General features: G+C 42.2%; 1 protein-coding gene across 1 annotated transcript in view; it reads left to right on the plus strand.

The window, feature by feature from the left end:
* The window catches only part of LOC126198887 (zwei Ig domain protein zig-8-like), a 657,506-nt gene that overhangs the window by 585,162 nt on the left and 47,577 nt on the right, over nucleotides 1–24,767 (plus strand). The window contains exon 5 of the mRNA XM_049935496.1: nucleotides 3,021–3,234. Coding sequence (XP_049791453.1) covers nucleotides 3,021–3,234 — 214 coding nt within the window. The remainder of the gene's footprint in view (nucleotides 1–3,020; nucleotides 3,235–24,767) is intronic.

Consider the following 24,767-nt stretch of genomic DNA (forward strand, 5'->3'; position numbering starts at 1 on the left):
CTCCGACTGCTGGCTCGTCGCCGACTGACTCTTGTTCCACCTTTTCCACCTAGACCAACTACAATTTGCGCGCGCTACACAGTTCCGTTCCCGAGGGGAACCACTACACCTTTTACATACAGAATAACTAAGAGCCCTAAGTGAAGGTCAGCAGTTTACATAACAGCAAACAAACACATTAAATAAAACAGAACATTTTCACATATTGACACTTCTACAAAAAATTATTCACACAGAATTACAATTATATACAGTAAGTTTTGTTCCCTCCAAATGGGACAAAGTATTTACAGTACAGATACACTACTTTGCATTGAAACAAACTACGACATCCAAGTTTTAACAAAGAAAAGAGTATACAATTTTGTGTTATCTATTCAATCAAAAACACTTACAGGTTCTTAACGATGTAATATTAAATAAAAAAAAATAGATGAGTAGAGCATTATAGGTATGGTGTTACACAGTCACGCCACTTTTCCCGAATGATAATGAAATTATGAGGGCAACATAAAAAATCCCGGACAATACCGGGAATCAATTCCGAGAATCCGTGATCCTGAGGCAAATTATTCTGGCCAGCAGCTTGGATGCATGAGATTTTATATGACTGTGGATAGTTTCGCAAGTCTGCCCTTCCTATTTTCGGAAATGTAAGGATAATATTTTATCCGGAAGTCTGAAGGCACGTCGCCAGTCTCATACACACTAACTTGAACAGTCGTTTCGTTGCCACTTCCTCAGTGGTATTAGAAATTGAAAAAGGAATATTTTCTATCGCATCTGGATTATTTGCTCTGAAGTCTTATGGAGCTCTTTTAAACTCTGACACTAGCACTGAATTCCCTATGTCATCCCTAACACGTCTTCTATGTCTTCGAACACGTCATCAGACAAGTTTTCCCCCTCATAGAGCCCTCCAGTGTACTCTACCAACTAATCCGCTTTCTATTCGGCATTTAACAGTGGAGTAATGATTGCAATATTTACATTATCACCGTTGCTTTTAATTTCACAGAAGATTGTTTTGTCTTTTCTTTATACTGAATCAGTCTTCCAAACGATCATATCTTTTTTATTTCTACACAGCTTTCCTGCAAATCATTTCGTCTTACTCTCCAGGATTTGCTATTTATTTTACTCCTAAGGGATTTATGTTGCTGTATTCTCTCTTTGTCTCAATATCTTTGTACTCCCTGCTTACTTTCATACAGATTTTTCCGTACTACTTTTCATGATTATTGTCTTGTATCTGAGTCTATATATATCTACTACAGAGTTTCGGAATCTCTGTCGGGCCAAAATGTAATCCAACTGGAATTTTCTCTCGTCTCCAGATATTTTCCATGTATACCATCTATACTTGCGATCCTTGAAGAACATATCACCTACGTCGCACTCTTCCGAAACACTTTCTTCTACTCCTTCCCCTAGGACCGCATTCCAAACCCTCGTGGGTTTTAGATTTTCGTCTACCTTTAAATACTGAATTACCCATTGATTATCCTAACATACTTTATTTGGCCTTCATCTGCTTTGGACTTTTGCATGCACATCTGAATTATCAGTGTCAGCATTGTTTTTTTTTTTGTCAAATATAAAGGGAACAACACTATCACTAAACTGTTCATAGTTGCGCACTCTCTGTCATTCTTCTTTATTTACGACGAAACCTGCTCCAGTTCTGCTGCTGTTGATGTTACCCTACAGTCATCTAACCAAAAATCCTTGTCTTCTTTCCATTTCATCTTACTGAAACTCACAATAAGTAGAGTGAGCCTTTGAATTTGCCATATTAGATTTTCTAGTATCCCTACCCCATTCAGACTTCTGACATTCCACGCCCTCATTCTTAGAACGTTGCTTATTCAATCCTTATATCGTGGTTATCTTCCCCTTGGCAGCGGTCTCCTGGGTATCTGAATGGGGAATTATCACGGAAGCTTCAGCCAGTGGAGAGATCATCATGACACACAGTTACAGGCCAGATGTTCTTCGCATACACAGTACGTGTCTTTAATGTAGTAGTATCCATTGCCTTCTGCATACTCATGCCGTTGATCATTGCTGATACTTTCGCATTTTTGGGTCAGTTTCCAACACCAAGGGTAAGACAGTGCCTAGCATCTTACACTTTCTCCAGGAACGATTGGTGGCCTAGAAAATATAGTGAAATAATTAATGCAAAATATAAATAGTGCTTCCTAGAAGTTAGTCAATAATTTATTGTACTTGGAGTGTAGCAAGTGTAATGAAACACAGTCTTATCCTGACTCTGCGTTGGATGTTCTGGGTTGGGAACCCGTTGATGAGACTGGAGGACTTATTAGCTTTTGCAAAAGTTGCATATGCTGTATGCACAGTGTTTTGATGTGTCCTTTTTGTGACAGAGCACAGAGGTGAGGACGTCGGGGAGAGGTAGGAGTGGGAGTAGGGGTGGAACGGGGGGGGAGGGGGTTGGGGTGTCGTTTGTGCTTGGGCAGTACAAAGCAGTTCCCAATCCGATGGATTCTGCAAGTTATGGAATCTGCATGCACAAACACGACATAGCAATGGGTTTCTTCTTCTTCTTCTGCCAGTCCAGAAGTACGTCTTATATCCTGTTCCCGCCACACCATCTCTTCTTGGTGCTCCCACACGATTGCTTCCAACAGGATTATGTTCCATTGCTCGTCGAGGGATTCTTTGAGGCGACATACGCAATACGTGCTCTTTCCAATCCTATTTCTTATGACTACTTTCTTAGTTAAGGCAATCCCACAAGTTATTTTCTTATTTCTTCAGTTCTTATCATTTTCTTCTCTTTTGCAGAGTTCCATTGATCTAAGGAATGCCATTTCTTATGTTCAAATTGTCTTAGGCCTTTTCCAAAAAGATGACACTATCCATAGTACTGTTTTGTCAACAAGTTTTAAAACAACCTGTATAATAACAATAGTTAGTATCATTGTTGTTTTGTAATACTTATTTCGGGTGTTTCGACGACGAGTGGTGTACAGGTGTGCTGACGTGACGTGCAGGTGGCGTGGCTGCGGCTGCTGTCGGACCGCGTGAGCCTGCTGACGGTGGGCGACAGCGCCTACAGCGCCGACCCGCGGCTGTCGGTGCGCTTCCAGTACCCCAACAACTGGCGGCTGGCCATCGAGCCGGTGCGCCGCCAGGACGAGGGCGCCTACCTGTGCCAGGTGGCCACGCACCCGCCGCGACTCCTCGCCGTCAACCTCACCGTCATCGGTGAGCAACAAGTTTTCTCCATCCCCAATCGCTGCAATACCTAAAACCTTCCAGCTTATCCTCATCTGCAGCAAATGGTTCAAATGGCTCTGAGCACTATGGGACTCAACTGCTGAGGTCATTAGTCCCTTAGAACTTAGTACTAGTTAAACCTAACTAACCTAAGGACGTCACAAATATCCATGACCGAGGCAGGATTCGAACCTGCGACCGTAGCGGTCTCGCGGTTCCAGACTGCAGCGCCTTTAACCGCACGGCCACTTCGGCCGGCCATCTGCAGCAACCCGACACTGCGCAACACTTAGTGTGTTCTCAGCTGCGAATAAAATATTCTCAATTTTTAAACTATGACAATAAGAAGCTATATTCCCGATGATGATGGCGGGGACAGCTTTCGAAACCTCAGTGATTTCGTTCGTAATGATTTAACTTGAAACAGGTTATATTCAGGCAGCACAATTTCTTTAAAAATTAATCAATCCTTTGGTTGCTTCATGCCGTATCCCTTATTTTGTCCTGTCTCCTGCTTACACTTTTATCACAACTACCACATCCTAAAGTCTTCTACGATCCATTATGTAGGTATATTCCAGTCGGCCGTAGATTTTTCCCATCCACTACTGCTCTTTTACGCTCCAGGTTTACTATTCTTTGATGTTGTAGCAGTAGTCCAAACAAATTGTCGTTTGTCATGGTAACTGTTTTGAATGGGACATCCTCCTCTAGCATTACTTTTCATCAACAGTAGTTGTCGTTACCAGTATTATGTTTCGAATGTTTTACAGGTCAGTGTTATCTCAGCTGCTTTTCTGAAAAGTTACATATACTTTTATAGAAAGTATGTTATTTTTCAAGCTAAAATTTATGAAAATGAATTACTTTATTTTCGATGTTACGATGGTTATTCGGAAAGTAAGAGATGGATCAGATGGCTCTAAGCACTATGGGACTTAACATCTGAGGTCATGTCCCCTAGACTTAGAACTACTTAAACCTAAGCAACCCAAGGACATCACACACATCCATGCTCGAGGCAGGATTCGAACCTGCGACCGTAGCAGCAGCGTGGTTCCGGACGGAAGCGCCTACAACGGCTAGGCCACTGTGGACGGCTCGGAAAATAAGAAACGATCGGTCGCCAAATGGGAAATACAGTGAAAATCTGATGAAGCTTTGCAGAGATGCATCGGGCACTGTCTCTAGTACGCCCGTCAATCGCATAAGTCCCTCTTTTCAGTTCTGAGCTCACAGTGAGAACGTAAAGATGGCTAGAAATCAGCGTCTCCCGCCAAGCATGAGGGACTGGCGAAAGATTTCGCCTCAAGCTATCCACATAACATAGCTGTCATGTGGTTCGTTCTACACGACAATTCTCGGCCGCACTCTGCAGGGGCAATGAAGATGTTCCTGCAGCGTTTTCGATGGGACGTGTTTGATCACCCTCAGTACAGCCCGTGATTGGCTACCCCTGAGGTTCATGTCTGCTCAAATGAACCGCTGGCTATGAAGACAATATTTTGACACAGACAACGAGCTGCAGTCCAGAGTAGAAATTTGTCGAAAAGCACTGCCGGCTGTCTTCAGCAACGAGGGAATTGAAAAGTTGGAACAGCGCTATGACAGGTTTCTAAGTCTGAGCGGCGACTGTGTAGAGAAGTAGCTGGAAGGTGTTGCTAACCCTTGAAAATAAAACAGTTTTCATTGTCACTGTGGTTTCCATTTTACGACCTATCGTTCCTTACTTTCCGAATAGCCCTCTTAACATCGATAAGTATGAATGTCCAGTTAAAACTATTTTCTAAGAAACGTTTGAAATTCCGAATTATTTGGCACACTTAAAATTTCTTTTATTAATTACGCTAGTCTCATACTGATTACTACATTTATTTCTGGATTTATTTATGAAATAATAATCGAAATTAATAAAAATTCATTTATGAAGAAAAATTGTAAGCCCTTTGGTATATGGTTATTACCGCAGAGTGTAGTAGTAGTAAGGATGCCTCTGATGTGATCTGAGGAATTTTTCTATCTTGAGCGAACAATGAACTTTTGGTTTTGTTAATGTGAAAATTTCGAGACACTGTCTGATCAAAATGTGACAAAATATATTAACGTAAGAACAAAAATCCTGCAACAACTGTCTTCAAATTTATTTAGATTCACTTAGATCAATTCAACCATGAGGTAAACTTGGAGAATTTTAGCTTCAAGAATCAGATCCGTAGACAAGAAGAACTGGAGCCAACTCCAAACGGAAAGCTGAATGTTCGAAAAATCTGCTCTTAATGTGCATAGGGCGGAATTCTTCGTGATTTATAGTATCTACACATGACAGAATAATTCTAATTCCAGAGAATAGAGATGCTGAAAGGAGTCAGTTTTACGCAATCATAATTTTAAAAACCACGCCTGCAAAATACCGAAATAATTATTTTTAGATGTTTGAAATGGCTGGTGCGAGCCGACCTCCAGGATCTTAGCTCCAGAGAAACATGAGAAATCTAGAGGCAATACAGACACTACGACTGGTATTAGACTGAAAAAAAAACTTACGTTTACAGGATACTTTCTCCAAAATTCTGAAGATAGCACAGAAATAATTTAGGGTGCCAAAAGTTATCTAAGGCTTGTGCTGAAATTAGCTTGCAGCTTTAACAGTTGTAGAATATAAAATAGGAGGAGTAGTTAATAAGTGAAGAAGGCATGGTTGCAGCTTAATCCTAATCAGTATATTGAGCAAACAGAAATCAGGAACATGAGGGTATAGTAGCACGCTCTGCGGGAGGAGAAGATGAGGCAGATGAGCATAAAATGCGCGTGATAGATTAACGAGCGTGGGAGTTGTGTCTTTTTTTTATTTTGCTGCTCTTAACTTTTTTTAGGGAAAGGCTAGGCTGCACCTCACAAAATAGATCACAATCAGTTAAAATACAGTTACACACTGATGAAAGTTTACACAACTCACAGACAAGTTGCACACACAACATCCCTCGCTTAGGTCACTGATGCCTGCGGCGACAGGAACGGCATCCGAACGGAAAGTGAAATGCAATAAAGTTGCAAAATTCCTGAGTAAAGTGGATCCCACACTACACTGAATTAAGCTCAGTAGAAGAAAAAAAAAGTAAAATAAACCAATAAAATATTTGGGAAGGGGTTTATAGGTCACGGAAAAGAAACGAAACTTTAAGGTCACTCTGTGAAACTGTAATTCTGAGCCGTCCGCGGTGGTCTAGCGGTTCTGGCGCTGCAGTCCGGAACCGCGGGACTGCTACGGTCGCAGGTTCGAATCCTGCCTCGGGCATGGGTGTGTGTGATGTCCTTAGGTTAGTTAGGTTTAAGTAGTTCTAAGTTCTAGGGGACTTATGACCTAAGATGTTGAGTCCCATAGTGCTCAGAGCCATTTGAACCATTTTTTGTAATTCTGATACAGGCGGCAAAGGGCTTATAAGATCGATTGAACGAGATGGACAGTGTTTTGGAAAAAGATTATTAGGTACCTATCAAGGAAAGTAAATAAAGAGTACACTAAGCACATATTCGGCTTGGCAATGACTGATGGGGTTGCGTTGTCGTCCTGGGAGATGTCGTGCCAAATTCTGTCCCATTGACAGATTAGATCGTCAAAATTCCCTACCAATAATGACCCACACGAAGGAGAGATCTGGCGACATTGCAGCCAAACGCAGAGTCTGGCAAGTACGAAGAGAAGCAGTAGAAACTCTTGCCATGTGGGTGGGAGAGCATTTTGTTGCTGAAATGTATGGCTGGAATTGTTTGCGTTGAAGGGCAACAAAACTGGGAATAGAATATATATCGTCGACGTACCTCTGTGCTGTAAGGGTGTCGCGGATGTCAATCAGAGGGGTCCTACTATGAAAAGATAAGGTACCTCAGACCACCGCTCCTGATTGTTCCGCTTATGGCGGACGACAGTCACGTGTGCATCCCACCGCTGTCTGGGGCGTTCCAAACGTCCTCTGACACGTCTTCGCTGGGCATCTGGCTCATTTCGCAGCGGAAATATCACTGACCTTACGACTTATCTTAGAAGAAAGATTAAGGAAAGGCAAACCTACGTTTCTAGCATTTGTAGACTTAGAGAAAGCTTTTGACAATGTTGACTGGAATACTCTCTTTCAAATTCTAAAGGTGGCAGGGGTAAAATACAGGGAGCGAAAGGCTATTTACAATTTGTACAGAAACCAGATGGCAGTTATAAGAGTCGAGGGATATGAAAGGGAAGCAGTGGTTGGGAAGGGAGTAAGACAGGGTTGTAGCCTCTCCCCGATGTTATTCAATCTGTATATTGAGCAAGCAGTAAAGGAAACAAAAGAAAAATTCGGAGTAGGTATTAAAATCCATGGAGAAGAAATAAAAACTTTGAGGTTCGCCGATGATATTGTAATTCTGTCAGAGACAGCAAAGGACTTGGAAGAGCAGTTGAATGGAATGGATGGTGTCTTGAAGGGAGGATATAAGATGAACATCAACAAAAGCAAAACAAGGATAATGGAATGTAGTCGAATTAAATCGGGTGATGTTGAGGGTATTAGATTAGGAAATGAGACACTTAAAGTAGTAAAGGAGTTTTGCTATTTGGGGAGCAAAATAACTGATGATGGTCGAAGTAGAGAGGATATAAAATGTAGACTGGCAATGGCAAGGAAAGCGTTTCTGAAGAAGAGAAATTTGTTAACATCGAGTATAGATTTAAGTGTCAGGAAGTCGTTTCTGAAAGTATTTGTATGGAGTGTAGCCATGTATGGAAGTGAAACATGGACGATAACTAGTTTGGACAAGAAGAGAATAGAAGCTTTCGAAATGTGGTGCTACAGAAGGATGCTGAAGATTAGATGGGTAGATCACATAACTAATGAGGAGGTACTGAACAGGATTGGGGAGAGGAGGAGTTTGTGGCACAACTTGACCAGAAGAAGGGATCGGTTGGTAGGACATGTTCTGAGGCATCAAGGGATCACCAATTTAGTATTGGAGGGCAGCGTGGAGGGTAAAAATCGTAGGGGGAGACCAAGAGATGCATACACTAAGCAGATTCAGAAGGATGTAGGTTGCAGTAGGTACTGGGAGATGAAGAAGCTTGCACAGGATAGAGTAGCATGGAGAGCTGCATCAAACCAGTCTCAGGACTGAAGACCACAACAACAACAATATCACTGAAGACTTTTCTGTTTCAGTCAATGAGATTATAGATCGAAGATGTGTCTGTAGTGGTGAGGTAATAATGTGACTGTCGCCCGCCATAAGGCCCGACAGTTAAGAGTGATGGTCTGGGGTGTCACTTGTTTCCATGGCATGACCCCGTTGGCTGTCATCCGCAGCACCCTTATAGTACAGCACTACATCAAAGCCCAGTTTTGTTGCCCTTCACAATAAGCCATCCTTGGTTCAAATTTCAACAAGATAATGGCCGAACCTCACACGGCGAGAGCTTCTGCTGCTTCTCCTCGTGCTTGCCAAACTCTACGTTGGTCAGAGAGATCGCTGGATCTCTCCCAAAATTTAGAACGTTTGGATCATTATGGGCAAGGCCCAGCAAATATCTCGGGATTTTGACGATCTAACTTGCCAATTGGACAGACTTTCTTACGATATCGGTCAGGAGGACTCCAAAAACTCTATCACTCATCGACAAACCGAGTAACTGCTTGCACAATGGTCTCAAGTGGACCAGAGCGTTACTCATTTGCCCACTTTCTGAAGCTTTCTCTCTTGAACAGCCGGTTATTTTTTTCTATTGGAGTGTAACTGAACTGAATTAATTGAATGCTAGGGATTAGATTACAAAGTAAGACACAAAACGAGTAGGTGGTTTACTCTACTAGAGGACCAAATTAACTAACAACGTTAGAAGTACAGTAGATGTAAAATGCTATCTAACAACAGCAGCAAAACCGTTTCTGAAGGAAGAGCAACGTGTTAACTGTTAACAACGAACATAAATTGAAGTGTCAGGAAATCTTTTTCGAAGCGTCAAATTCAGTAAAACTTTCTTGATTGCAACAGACATTTACTCAAGCTAGCAGCAGTTGACGTCCGTACTCCGCCGGCCGCGGTGGTCTCGCGGTTCTAGGCGCGCATTCCGGAACCGTGCGACTGCTACGGTCGCAGGTTCGAATCCTGCCTCGGGCATGGATGTGTGTGATGTCCTTAGGTTAGTTAGGTTTAAGTAGTTCTAAGTTCTAGGGGACTGATGTCCGCAGCAGTTGAGTCCCATAGTGCTCAGAGCCATTTGAACCATTTTTTGAAAGTCCGTACTCCTACGGGCAAAGCTCAATCCACCGCCACTAGCCGCCATCATGGTGCTTACGATTTAAAGAAGGTCTAAATTACATACCGGACTCGGTTACGAACCAAAATAAATTTCTGTAGCGATCGAGATTAACACTTTATAGCTATAGCTGCTTACGCTCTATTGAGGGAACATTTTCTATGATTTTAAAAAGCTTTCTGATGGTTTTTATCTGGAGTCTAATGTTTCATGAAAGTGAAGCGGGGACGACAATCCATTCACTCAAGAAGATAATGGAAACTTTCGAAATGTGGCACTACATAAGAATTTACAGATTATATTGGCTAATTAATAAACAGTAGATACAAAGAATAGTTAAGAAATGAAATTTTTTGTACGCCTTCACGAAAAAAAGGGATCAGTTGGTAGGACACGTCCTGAGAAAACGAGGAATCTTCGTTTTGTAATAGATTAAGGTTGTGTTGAGTGATGGTAAATCTTTAAAGGGAGACCAAGACTTGACTATAGCAAATAGGTTCAAACGACCCTAGTTATGCAGAGATAGAGAGGCTGGGGCAGGACACGCGAGAGTGGAGAACTACATCAGACCAGTCTTAGGTATGAAGATAATTGATGACTGTGGAGCTCTGTTGTTGAACAGCTTGTGCCAATCTATTTCTGATACCTTTCTTGCTTCGGCCATAATCTTATTTTCTAGACCGGTGAGCTATTCCACTTTTTCTACTATGTTGTCCTTCAGAATTTCGATGTTAGGTATATTGTTACTCTCCTTTCTAATTCTGGGTTAAGTTTGCAGTCCATGCCTTTAAACAATTTTTGTGGACTGTTTTACACCCCACCCAGATGACAATCTGCGAACAATAACATACGTATGTGGACACCTTGCGTTATTATTATTGTTTGGAAATTTTCTTTCATTTCCTCCATCGGTTCTTCGACATGTAATCTGAATAATATAACCTTATTAAAGCTTAGTGTGAAAACGCGCTGAATATACTTCGCGCCACGACGGAAAAGCATTTGGGACATGCATACCTTGATACACTGTCCTGCCACATTAGTGTGACAGGCTCTCAAATGCCTGAAGAACCAAATGTTGAAGCACGAGACGTACAACATGTACCACGAGGGATGTGCAGCCATGCCAACTCCTGTGCCGTAACCAGCTGTGCTAGGTTTTACGGTTGAGGATCCAAGGCGCGTGCAGCTCAATAGAGGTTGTCCCGCCGATTAAATTCTGGGAGTCTGACGGCCAAGAGAATTCGGTAAACTCATCCTGAGTCTCTTCGAAGCATTCACGTACACTGTGAGGTGTGTGACACGTTCCATTGCCCTGCTGATAGATGACATCACGCTGAAGAAAACCAAAGAGAGTATAGAGCTGGACACGCTCCCGAGGGGCAGATGCGTGATTGTGTTGATCTCGTTGTGCCTTCCAGAATGACGATACCACTAAGGAAATGCCACGAAACGTTTCGCAGACCATGACCACTCTCCTTCTTGCAGAGTGGTTTGCTACTGACGTTCCAGTACGGCCAGTAGCTCACCGTAGCTTCCTGGAAGCCGGCATTTGATGGCGCCATTTTGTCACGCAAGCTATATATATAAATATTTTTTAAACCATGGCGGCATGAGAACTGTTCAGAAACTTACTCGTTTCGAAGACTGCTTCCACCCTTGGCCTGAAAGCCAATGATGATGCTGTTTGTCCGTCAGGTACATCGCTCCATTTCCGTATTACGACAAAGAAAGCACTGTTTTGCCAGTCTCTCTGACACGCTTTACATATCCTCCGCTGCTAGTGATGCCATCTTCTGTCTATGAATGGTTAGTGCACGTTGACCTCGAACAGTGGTTGTGGTCACATTAATGGGACTCCACCGTGTTCTTGTGGAACTAGTCTACACTCATGCTCATAATTTAAGAATAATTGCAGAATGTGGTGTCACACAACGCGACACTACACAAAACTGGCGCTAATAGCATAGTCACAGAGGGAACACACACGACGCACATCTCTAAGTCCACGGCATTGGTGATAAGTTGAGAAAACCGTCCCGAATCACATGTGCTACGAAACCCCTATGTTTCCTGCACATGTACCCAGACATCAGTGTGGGATATGATCACCATGCACACGTACACAGGCCGCACATTGGGTTGGCATACTCTGGATCAGGTGGTAGAGCAGCTGCTGGGGTGTAGCCTCCCATTCTTGTACCAATGCCTGTCAGAGCTGCTGAAGTGTCGTAGGTGTCTGAAGACGTGCAGCGATACGTCGCCCGAGAGCATTCCAGACGTGCTCGTTGGGGTTTAGGTCTGGAGAACAGGCAGGCCACTCCATTCGCCTGACGTCTTCGGTTTCAATGTACTTCTCCACGATGGCCACTCGGTGTAACCGCGTGTTATCATCCATCACGAGGAAGCGGACATACTGGTGCAAAATGACGTCCCGATACACCTCATCTGTTACAGTTCCTCTGTCAAAGACATGCAGTGGTGTACTTGCAGCAATCATAAACGTACCTCACACGATCAAACCACGACCAGCATACAGATCCTTTTTAATGACATTAAGGGGTTGGTATCTGGTTCCTGGTTCACGCCAGTTTAAAACCCGGCGAGAATCAGTGTTGATACTATACCTGGACTCGTCCGTGAACATAACTTTGGACAACTGTTCCAATGACCATGTACTGTGTTCTTGGCACCAGGCTTTATGGGCTCTCCTGTGACCAGGGGTCAGTGGGATGCACCTTGCAGGTCTCCGAGCGAATAAACAATTTCTGTTCAGTCGGCTGTAGACTGTGTGTCTGGAGACATCTGTCCCAGTGGCTGCGGTAAGGTCCCGAGCAAGACTATCTGCAGTACTCCGTGGCCGTCTGTGGGCACTGACGGTGAGATATCGGTCTTCTTGTGGTGTTGTACACTGTGGACATCCCGTACTGTAGCGCCTGAACACGTTTTTTCTCTGTTGGAATCGTTTCCATAAACTTGAGATCACACTTTGTGGCACACGGAGGGCCCGTGCTACGACCTGCTGTGTTGGACCAGCCTCCAGTCTCCCTAGTGTTCCATCCCTCATAACGTCATCAATATGTGTTCTTTGAGCCATTTTCAACACACAGTCACCATTAGCACGTCTGAAAACGTCTGCACACTTACTCACTGCACCATACTCTGACATGCACCAACACACCTCTGCGTATGTGGACTGCTGCCACCGCCACCGTACGACGACCGCAGGTCAAATGCACCGCATGGTCATACCCCGAGGTGATTTAAACCCGCAAACCGCCCACCAGAGCGTTGTTTCACCATGTATCAGCTTTATTATTAATTTATGAGCATGAGTGCAGATTGCGGCTGAATGTTGAATGCACGACCTCAACGGATCAACTGCAGACAGTTGACAGTTATCAATACAATGCATTACGACTGTGCTTACGACATATTAGGTCCACCACCGAGGAAAGCAGTATTAGCAGTATAAGCATCTTTATCAGTTAGTAGACTATGCCTTAGCTGAAAATTTGTTCTGAAACACCTACGCCGCTTGAGGGATGTGGTGACAAACACAGTTTGCGACCTTGCATTGCGATGCTACTCCGATTTGTGGAGTCATTTTTACCGCTAAGCCAGTACCAAAATGTAATTCAAAAAACTTGATTGACTGTAGGAACACATCAAGCAGGTAATAGACGTGCGCCATAATCTGGACTGTCCTGAGAACCCAGTAATCAGTAACAGAATTAAGGAAGCATTCTCTTATAGTGTCCAGGCGGCCGTATGTGTATACCGACAGGTATAAATACAAGGACTTCTTCGGCTGTGCCTATGTAGAAACTAAAAATAAAAAGAGTGATTTCGCTTCATGCAACTAAGCCATGAAGATACGGCGTGTCCACAGCAACTATCCAAATCGTAACACTTACCCCACTCTTTACGAAGTACATAACCTAACATCCATTGACAAGAACAAAGGGAGTCTGTCTTTTACGACAACATATAGCTCATCCTTTATCAGAAGTACGCAACATCTGTAGGGAGGCATGGTTTGTATGGATGAAGGATCAAGCTGGGATTGTGGGGATTGAGAAAGCTGACCAGTTGGCTCAGGACGCACCGATAAACGGCATCCTAGCGGATGATTTCATTGGGGTAGTTACAGACATGGCCAAAACGAACTGGAACATGGCGTGGGAGACTGAATTTCCGCATAAGGGCATTTGGTCCCAATAAATTCATTCGTTTCTACAGAAGGCCCCAAGTGATGCTGAAAAGTTAGCTCTAAAATCCAACACAACTGACTCAGGCAGTGAGAGACAGTTTTATGAGGATTATTGTGAGGTAGAGATTCCACCACGTCTGCAACCTGTCCAGCTGATTACGGAACTGCTCCGTATGCGTCATGCACTTCCTTCTCATATGTTGATCCTGATGTATACGATGAATTTAGGCATTTATAAAGTACTAGTGGAATTTGTTTCAGAAGCTGGAATTAAATAATTGTGACTGTTGAGTTTGGTTATATTTAGCTTAATGGGCCGAGGTAATTCTGTCTGTATTACTGCCTTCGAACTGTCCATCACGTTATATTTTTTGTTATGTACATTAATCACCAAGGAATTGCAAATTTTTAAAAATATTGTAAGACATTGTATGTTTCGACTGACTGTATGGGTATAAACGAAGGGCAATAAATAAAAAAATATTAACAACTCTGTGTGTGTGTGTGTGTGTGTGTGTGTGTGTGTGTGTGTGTGTGTGTGTGTGTATGTGTGTGTGTGTGTTTTGTGTGTCGCTCAACGACGAGGCTATTAGGGGCCATATGAAAATTAGTTGAAACGAAAGTCATTAGAGGAGCAGAAAATAAAATGAGACATATTTGCACTCTCTCTCTCTCTGTCTCTCTCTCTCTCTTTCCCTCCCTCCCTCCCAGTATGATCCATGAATGATTACCCAGACAGTCACGCAAGCTCAAATCCTGGAAGACAGCGACAAAATGGTCATATGTTCTAAGACTCTCAACTAAAACACAAGTAACAGAAGAGAAGAACTGGAACAGATTCTCAGGAATATGTAGCTGGATGACCAATTGCAAAAAAATGTGGATAGCCAGCTACATGATAACACATACTTGTTTTTCCCATTTCATTATTCCCCTTCGGTTTTTTACGTGTAAATTACTTATCAGGCTCTGTATTTTCTCCCCGATCTCCTAAGAATTGTATTCTATTCCACCATATAACTTGGAAGACTTTCTCTCTCTAAGCAAAAGGCAACAATAATCCTCAGTTTTCCTTCACTATGTCTCTCACTACTAAGCGCAATGTCGGGACGTATTGGTATCCTTGCTCTTCCTAAAACCAGACTAATGTTCGCACAGCGCGCGTCCAAATTTTCTGTCTACTCTTCAATTAATTTTTCTGATCACGAGACTACAAGCGTAGACTCACACACTAATTGCCCTATAGTTATCATAATTATCGGTTTGTGCCTTCTTTGCTAAGCCTCTTGTAGAAATCTGTAACTGACTTATTTTACAGCTTCTCACATAAAATGATCATAATTATGATACAGATAGTATGACAAATCGCTACTTGGATATTCTGGGTGTTTTTAGTGTCGAGCAGTAGGTTTCACACGCTACAGGGCACTGCGAATAGCTCCAGATTTGGGCTGTTACGAGTTAAAACTATTTATACCAGACTTCCGAGTAAGATTCCTCCACTAAGTTTAATTTGTGTATATGTCTGCATGTTATTATCTATGGTTGCTTTTGGCGACTCACAGTACGTATAAAAGTTGGAAAATAGAACACCTGACTACAATATAACGTACAGGATGACAATTACTAAACTGTACGAACAAAACGTAAATTAGTTACAAACTACGGCGTGAAAACACTTTATTCAACATGTAAACGCCACTACAGATATTTGGATTTAGGTTATGACATGCTCGATACGCATGCCATCATTGGCGCTGACGTGGTGCAGACGAATAGCTTAATTCTACACGACCGGCTGAACGTCAGAACATCGATGCTGTCGATGACCACCTGATTGGCTCTTTTCAGCTCAGCAACGGTTTTGAGATTATTGCTGTACGTCTTGTCTTTAATGTAGACGCACATAAAGAAGTCACATGTGATCATATCCGTAGAATATTGTGGTCAATCGAGGCCAATGCTAGTGACCTCAGGGTACCTCAGAGCCAGAATGCGGCCTCCAATGTGCTCCTCCAGGACATTAAACGCTCTCCTGCTTCGATTAGGTCGAGCTCCGTCTTGCATGAACCAGGCCTTGTCGAAATCAAGGTCACTTTGGATAATGTCTATAATATCATCTTCCAAAACCTTCACGTACCGTTCGGTAATCACCATACCATCAAGGAACATCGCACCGATTATTCCGTTATTGCAAATTGCACACCACACAATCACCCGTTCAGGATGAAGAGACTTCTCGATCACGAAATGTACGCCAATTTTGCTTATTGACGAAGCGACCCCAATTAAAGTGGGCATCGTCGCTAAACCAAACCACACTAACACCATACTACATCCCATCGTACCCGTGGCAAACCGTGCAGCCTTAACGTCGTAACGGAAACCGTACAGAAGCTATGAAGACTTCATTTCATGTGGGTCAGTTACTGTCAGCCTGTAGGTAGTTGACCATATTACAAAGAGAATTTGTAGCGCATCAGGATATGAGACCTGAGCTTCCTCTCCTAAAATAGGTTTTTGAGGAAATACATGAAAATGAAATCATGCAAAATATGAAACGTTTGCGTACAGGGCTACCGGCAATACCCTATTAACAGTTTCTGATAATTTTCTATGATTACGGAAAGAATAAAACTAATAGAGAGTTTTAACAGCGGAAAGAAGACGGCTGGAGAAGAATTTAAATTGCATTTGTGACAATGCTGCAAGCTTTCGAATATGACTCAAAGTTGTGTATCTGATATCTGGGTAAACGAACTTTGTGACGATTTGTATGATTTATTTTACTATCGTTTAAATAGAACTACTAACACTGCGTGTGCAAACACTCTGAACAACTACTTCATTGTCAAGTGCTACACAACAGCACTTCTTTTGTACCAAAAGATTCGATTTCATTTACTGTATTCGCACTATAATTGGGTGTCATACCATCCGATTAGAAAAAGATTTCAACATTAAGCTATATGTAACTTTGAAGTGCGACAAATTTACTTTTCAAACTAATTATTTTCTTTCTGTAGTTAGAATATACACCTTACATTAAAATTTGCACTGACAGATTGTGGATCATTAATAAAACTACTTACATTTTTGTGCAATACTCGCTTAAGATGAACCGTCCTATTCTACACTGGGTCTTTAGGGTCTTAATTTTTTATCTTGGGTAAGAACAGTCTAATCGTGTAGCTTTGTTCGACACATAATGGGGCGTGATAACTAACAAGTCCTTCCTACTCAAGTCATCATTGTGGTTTCCACCTAATCGCCTGCGTCTTTGCTCAGTTTCATTAATGTCCACCGTCAGTTAATCAAACATGGTTGCTGTCTATGCTAATGAATTTCATAGCCAATTAAAATAATATAATCGCGATATAGAGAACAGTCAGACGCTTTACGTATATAGCCGTATTATGAATATCTGAACCAATTTCGTACTGAATTTATTCAACAATCAACAGTTACTGGACAACAGTAATTTTAGCTTCTCAGTGAGGTTTGTTAACCCCTATCACAGCAGTTCAGATCAAAACTTGTTAACTTATTTTTATAAATATTGTCCCTTGTGATAAATGAAATAATTCCCACATACAATTTAACAACAGAGATCTGTGAAACGGCGCATTAAGGCGCCGCCGATAAAGCCGATGCAGTTGGATAGACGATGGGTTTGTTGAAATAAAATTACTGCTTTAAAACTCTTTCTTAAGGGCACAGTCGTATCTGCGCAATATCGTGAGTACATTCACGCAAGACACTCATATGATAACGGAGTGCAATGCTATCAGGCGTTAATAATGCCTGCCAGCATCTGATACCGTCGCAGGCAGGGAGTCATGTCACATGCTATAAATAGTGAAACTGAAACTGCGCAATAATTGAGTATTGATGGTTATCATTAATACAGTAGGGATTAGAAGTCTTCTTCCAGTGAATGAAATACAAATAATTTGTATAGTAAGAGGACATGAGCTTCAGACACTAGCAGCGGAGAGAAACTTCTTAGTTGCCTCTGTATTTTCAACGGAGATAACTTTGCCACAATATGCGCAATATACAACTTGAAATTGTGCGTAATCGTAGTGGCAGCTACAGTGTTACTACATCAGACGATGTTCTGCTCGCGATCGCATCCGAGCTGCCAGCAGCCCGTTTCATTGGACTGGTTTGTCTGGGCTCCAGGGATCATCCGCTGCAGCCCAGATATCACAGCAAGCTATATCGTGGTTAGGCATCACTTCCAGCACCAATCAAATTGTAATCCCACATCACAGGCAGCAAGCGTCAAACCCATAAGCAGTTGCTGTAGCTCTTAGCAGACTCTGGCCAATGAGTTTGTAAACTCCGCGTGACACAGTACTCGTTAAAGCCTGTACTATGGTAAGTGAGCGGGGTTCACCTTATGAGAAAGGATTTTCGTATAGTTATCGACCGCGTGTACTTAAATGGTGGCAAATCAGACTTACATCCACTCTGTAATAACAATGATCCGCCAAGTAAGTTCAAAATGCAATTACACGTCAGGATGGACCAAAAGCAAACCAGGGGATGTTACTAATGCGACAAAAATTCGGTTGCCAGACTAATTAGGCATTAACTGAGTTTCTTCCCTGTACACGTTGGTATATATTAATGCAAAACAACAAGTAGTAACGCTGCATAATATAGTAGAATTTTAGAACCAGAAAATCTATTGAACTGATAGTTTCACGTTCAGTACTAATATGGAAAAACCATGAATACATAACACTACACTATAATGTATACTACAACACTTTATACGGTCTATTAATCTGATTAAAATCGGGCATAGGTTACCCTAGAAATTGTACTTTCATGCCCCCACACACAAAATGTCAGTTTTGATAAAGATAAACAAAGATAAATTTTGACTTTTATACTGACTTTAACTTTTGCAGGTCAAACCAATTTAGAACACTTCCGAATTCAAATGAATGAAGGGGGGCGGGACCCTGAAACTGTTATGATCACTGTATTAAAAATATGATTACTGTATTATGCGTTCAAGATTTCCCGTATATAAGTTACTATTCTTTTCATCTTATTTACTGCTCATTTAAATACCTTTATATCTGTCTCGAAATAATAAACTTCATTACTATATCAATATTAAAGTTACCTTTCAACTTCGTTAGACTTTCGTTATCTATTTACTGGTTCATTAACCAAACATTTCTTTAAACAGTTTTCTAACATAGCTAGTTCTGCAAATAATTATTATTGACACAAATTTTAATTTTCATTTTGGGACACTGGGATTGTACAACATTTGGAAGGACCCTGTCTAGGTCAGTTGTGAGGATAATTAAATGATGGGAAAGTTCTGGTAAAATTTAGGTGCGGTGGTTGGCGGGCGGCGAGATGGCGAGGCACAGAACACACATACAACCACAGCTATGATCTTGATGTATCAGCATTTAAATTCTTCTTAGCATCGCAATACTTTTCCATTTAGTGCCCACGGAATTTTGCTAAGCTGTGTGTGCGTTGGAACGGCATACCCGAGGCTCAGTGAAGTTACGTCTTCTAGGAGAGCCTCCTCGCTCCAGAAGGTGTTGCTCAAACCAGTGCCAAACTCCAACTACTACTGAGCCCGTTGTGCCGTGCAGCGCCTGTGCGCATTTTCCCGCGCTCGCCTGCTATCCACCGTTTACCGCTCCCTTACAGACAGGGTATTCACGCGAGGTTTTGCATTCTACATATCGTAACACATTGCCTACGTATGGACCAGATGCACAGTTAAAATTTTAAACATCTTACAACAGTTCCAAAATTTGTTACATTTAAATTCTAGTACAATATTACTTGACATTTAACATAAACATTAATATTCACATTGAAACTTGTGTACAGTTTTCTTAACACAATGGCATGAAATAAAAAAGAAATAAAATTAGTACATCAATTACACAAGTTTATCGAAAAATCAGATGGAAAAAATATTATTTATAAGTACAATAGTACAGCGTCGTTGTTGTTACAAGTTCCTCCCACGTACGTTGAACATTCAGGCTGACTATGACCCCTATGAAGAACATTTGCCACTTGCTTATATTAGATAAAGGTAATTCATGTATATGGCTCGTTACACAGTTTAAAACAACAGAAACATGCACAGCTTTCTGTTTCAGTTATATTCGATCCATGTGAAACTGTTGCTGTCAAAGGTCACTTTAGACAAGTGATATTAGTTTTCGACAGATGGAGCTTGTCCAGTCTGTGCAGTGTTATAGGTTTACAAACACCTAATCGTAACGTGTAGGCATTTACGGCCGGCGTCTGCATTGGTTAAAACTTCCGGGCTCAGAGGCCGTGGTCGATCTGTAAAACTTCTTCTTCCTGACGTTTCGTTGTCTACTGCGGGCAACATCTTTCGCGGTGAGTCAACTAGCTGCAAGTCCGTGTAGGTCCGTTTTATATAGGGCGCATAGAGGGCACCAACATTCGTCACGTGGGGCCGACTGTAAGTCTATCTCTGACTAACGTCATTATTCTCCACTGAAGATAATCGATTGTCACATCGTTGGTGCAAAGTCGACCCCCATATCTTGTATAACCTTAAGCCTTGCTCTTTTGTGTTAAAATTATTTTGGAGTTTCTGAATCTCTATAGCTTCCCTATACATATGTGCATTACAATGTGATGCCCTGGGTAGCACGCTCGTCTCAATAAATTTTATTCATTTATTATTTAGCATATGGCATTTAAGTACATTTCAGTAAAGGATCAAGTTATTCTACATTACGTAGTATTACATATATTCAGATACAAACATCTGGTCCTTGTATATATTCAATGGATTTTTGGGATGCCATTAGGAATTCTTCTCTGCACTGCATTCTTCTCTGATATTTTGGATGGTTTGCTTAGGCGCGCCGCAGTCACATGCTGGCGAAGACAGCAGTCACCATTTGAAGAGTAGTCTGCACATATTTCATGCCCAGTTCTTAGTTAGTTCGGAGTTGACCATATCTTGCGGGGCTGTCAAACTCAGGAACTACCTCAGTAATACAAGATATTAGGTGGCATGTTGTGGGGGTATTTGGAGCCATTCTCTTCTCCGAGAGTTGACGTCAGCCCCAGTGAGGCTGTCGAGAGCAAGAGGAGGATGTCTTTAACGAAGCCTCTTCATACTCAGATCAGGTATATCGATGTGTACCGGTTGTTGAGAGTTTTCTTCGATTTTATTGTATTCCCTGACCAAGGCTGCTACTCATCACATTTTTGGGGGTGGTATATGACTCAGGATACGTAAACATATGTTATGTGTAGACCTAATGGTTCTTGAAATAATGCGCATTTTGTTGTTAAGTTCAACATAGATTTTGTTCGCATGCCTACTGTTTCGGCATACTAGTGTACAGAACTCTGCCGCAGAATACACCAGGCTCAGCCCAGACGTCCTCAGAGTTGTAGCCGTTGATCCCCAAGTGGTTCTATAGAGTTTATGGATGAGGTTGTTTCTTGTTCTCACCTTGGCAGCTGTTCTTGTAAGGTGTGATTTAAATGACAAGGTTCTATCTAACGTGATCCCTAGGTACCTTGGCGACTTGTTGTGGTTGAGGCGTGTGTCGTCAGAGTATATTTACAGAGCTCTGTCGGATTCTCTGTTATTTAGCTGAAAGGAAGTTATTTCTGTCTTTGTGGCATTAGCCAAAGTCCCAGTTGATGGAAGTATGCTGCCAGGGCAGACACATCGGATTTCAGGGTTTCTTCCATTGTATCAAAAGCGGTGCGTGTTGTTGCAATGGCCCAGTCATCAACATCGGCAAATTTTGTACAAGCTGTTTCTGGCACGTCAGCAATGTATAGACTGAAGAGCAGTGGGGATAATACCGAGCCTTGAGGTAAGCCATTTTGAAGGAATTTCTGGATAATGACTTTGTTTCCAACGATGTCCTGGAATCCTCTGTTACCAGTCATGTTAACAATAAGCTTTGTCACTTTTTGACAGGGAACTATTTGCATCAGTTTATAGAGTGTCCTTGTCTCCAGACGGTATCATAGGCTGCTGACAAGTCAATGAAGGCCACAGATATTTTTAGTTTCTTTTGGAATCCCGCTTCAATATGTGTCGTAAGCACAGCTTCGCTTGGGACGAAAGCCAGCTTGATCTACTGGGATGGCCTTGAATATTGTCTGACCGATCCTGGTAAGCAGTATTCGTTCCTGAAGTTTGTGCACTAAGCAGTGCTATGGACCAGAAGTTTTGCAGAAGATTTCCCGGTTTGCCTGACTTTAAAAGGGCGATTATCTTCGCATGTCTAAGTTCTTGGGGTACGTTTCCTGCCTGCAGTAGTGATGTGAAGAACTTTGCTCACCATATTTTCGTATGTTTGCCAGACTTGATAAGAAACTCTGGGAGGATAACATCTGAGCCGGGGGCTTTACCTGGTTTTGTGACCTTTATTCCTGCCGAGATGTCTTCGTGGGTGATACCGCACGAATATTTAGTGTCAACACTGGCTGTTCCTTTTACCTTTCTAAGTTCACGTTCAATGTGTATTGTTGTCTCTCGGTAGTTCACTCCTTTAGATGTTTTAACAGTGTGCAAAGTAATTTTGTTAGGTGTTGTGGAGTTTTCTTCTCGAGTGATACGGCTAGCTCCTCATAGTTTTCGAAGCAGTGACCAAGCTTTTCTGCTGGACACTTTAACGTCTATAGCCTGAGTTGTTCCCATCCACTTCTGTTGTCGTGCAGTATCAAGGCGGCATAATATTTCATCTGCTATGTCTCTGTCACCGCTGCTTTGGTAGTCATTATACAGTTTTTCACATTTCTCGTACCAGCCTGGAACATATTCTTGCGATATCCTATAGGTATGTGTTTTTTGCTGTACTGATGACTGCTCCCACAAATATTTTATAGCTATCAGCCTATGGAGGGATCCTTCCCAGGCATTTGTCGAGTTCTTCAAGTAAACTTTCCAATCCGCTTTTTGTAGGTTCCATCTGGGTCGAGGAGTTGAGGTTATCAATGGAATACTTGTGCTGATTTCTACTAGGACTGGACAGTGATGACTGTCAGGGAAATCTGGCAGAACATCTCTGCTTGAGTTGACCAGCTGGTGATTTTCATCATCTGTGACAAAGCATAGGTCTGGGTCATACTCTCGTTTCCAAGCCGCTGAGGTGAAGGAACCGCTATATTTAGCATCGAAAATGAGGTGGATGTAGTTTTCTTCTGTCCAGCTTGCTAAGGCTTCACCATTTGTATCAGTTGTTCTGTATGGCCATAGCGTGTGCTGGCTGTTAAAGTCCCCTACAAAGACCGCGGGATGGCGGTGTGATTGGAGCACATCTGCTGGCCATGCGGATCCTGGTGTTTTGTAAATGTTACTTATGACCAGCTCACCTATTTTGACTATCACAAAGTGGATATTGTCATTTGTGGAAGTAGATAGCGGGTGAGCGTTCTCTGTTTCATTTTGACGTATGTGGCTACTCCATAGACATGGTGATAAGTTGTGTCAATTATATCGTATCCTGGTATTCTTCCTCTGGAGCGTAGTTGACTTTCGTTATCGGTATGGGTTTCCTGTAGGGCAACCACGTCAATGGTGTGCTGAGTGAATAACTTTTGAAGAGTTTGGCATTCAGTTTTACCGACGCCCCCAATATTCAGTTGGCTTATCTTAATATTTGCTCCAAGTTTCCTAGATGTTTGGCCATCAGAAGGGGTTTTGTTGAGATTGTGAGACATTCGCTCTCGGTTATCTACTTCTCGAATAGCCTGGAGATCTATAAAGATTGTCTGGCTGCCAGTTTTGCTGCTTTCTTAGCACCACCCAGGCGTTACGTGTGGGAAAAATTTCAAGCCCACACCCACCGACGTGAAGCAACATCATATCATATCACCGTCTTTAAAAGTATGTTCCTCTACAGCTGATCTGTAGGTATGTATTAGTCGACAGTTCCTTTTGTGTTCCGATAAGCGGGTATTGACACTTCTTTTCGTTGTCCTAATATCACGGTGAAGAAGAACTCTGTGGTTTCTTGGTGCACCTAAATAGTATTAATCCAAAGATACAATTTACTATGAGGAAGAGAGAAATGCACAAACCAAGGTTTGGATGTATCAGTAATTAAAAGGGCAGATGGGAGTCAAGAGCATAAAGTGTATAGAAACGATACACACACAGACCGTTACTCCATAAGGATTCGAGCCATCATCCCAGGCAGAAAAGAGGTGTCATTAAAACATTGGTGGAAGGAGCTAATAAGATCTGTGAGCCAGTTTACTTGCAAGATGAACTAAATCATTTTCGAACGGCTTTTAAGAAAAATGGATACACTGACAACGAGATCTATTGAGCACTTCATCCCAGAAGAAAAGTGTCTGACAACATGCAGCAACAACAGCTGTCAGCTGGAAAAGTTTTTCTTCCATTTAATCGCAATATTACAGACCGTATTGTGAAAGTTCTACCCAAGTTTAAAGTTTACAGAATCTTTAGACTCGCCAAGAAGGTTAGTGAATATTTAAGGTCGACGAAAGACACACGACACCACTTAGCAAACTCCTGCGGTGTATAAAATTTCGTGTAGCTGTGGGAAGGTTTATATTGGAACAACAAAAAGAAGTGTCAACACTCGCTTAACCGAACACAAAAGCAACTGTCGACTAGGACATACCGACAAATCAGTTGTAGCGGAATATGTTTTTAAAGACGTTGATCATGAAATAAAATTTAGTGAGACGAGCGTGCTACCCAGGAAATCCCATTACTATGCGCGTATGTATAGGGAAGCCATAGAGATTCGGAAAAGAGGAAGGCTTAAAGTTAAACAAGATATGGCGGCCGACTTTGCACCAACGATGTGGCAAACGATTACCTTCAATCTAGAATAATGACGTTAGTCAGAGGTAGATTTACAGTCGGCCCCAAGTGACGTATGGCGGTGCCCTCTATGAGCTCTATATTAACGGGACCTACACGGTCTGGCCGCACGTAATGGCCGCGTGGTTTGAGGCGTTATGTCACGGATTGCGCGGCCCCTC

This window comes from Schistocerca nitens, chromosome 8 (genome assembly GCF_023898315.1).
Source record: "Schistocerca nitens isolate TAMUIC-IGC-003100 chromosome 8, iqSchNite1.1, whole genome shotgun sequence".
In the NCBI taxonomy this organism is placed as follows: Eukaryota; Metazoa; Arthropoda; class Insecta; order Orthoptera; family Acrididae; genus Schistocerca; species Schistocerca nitens.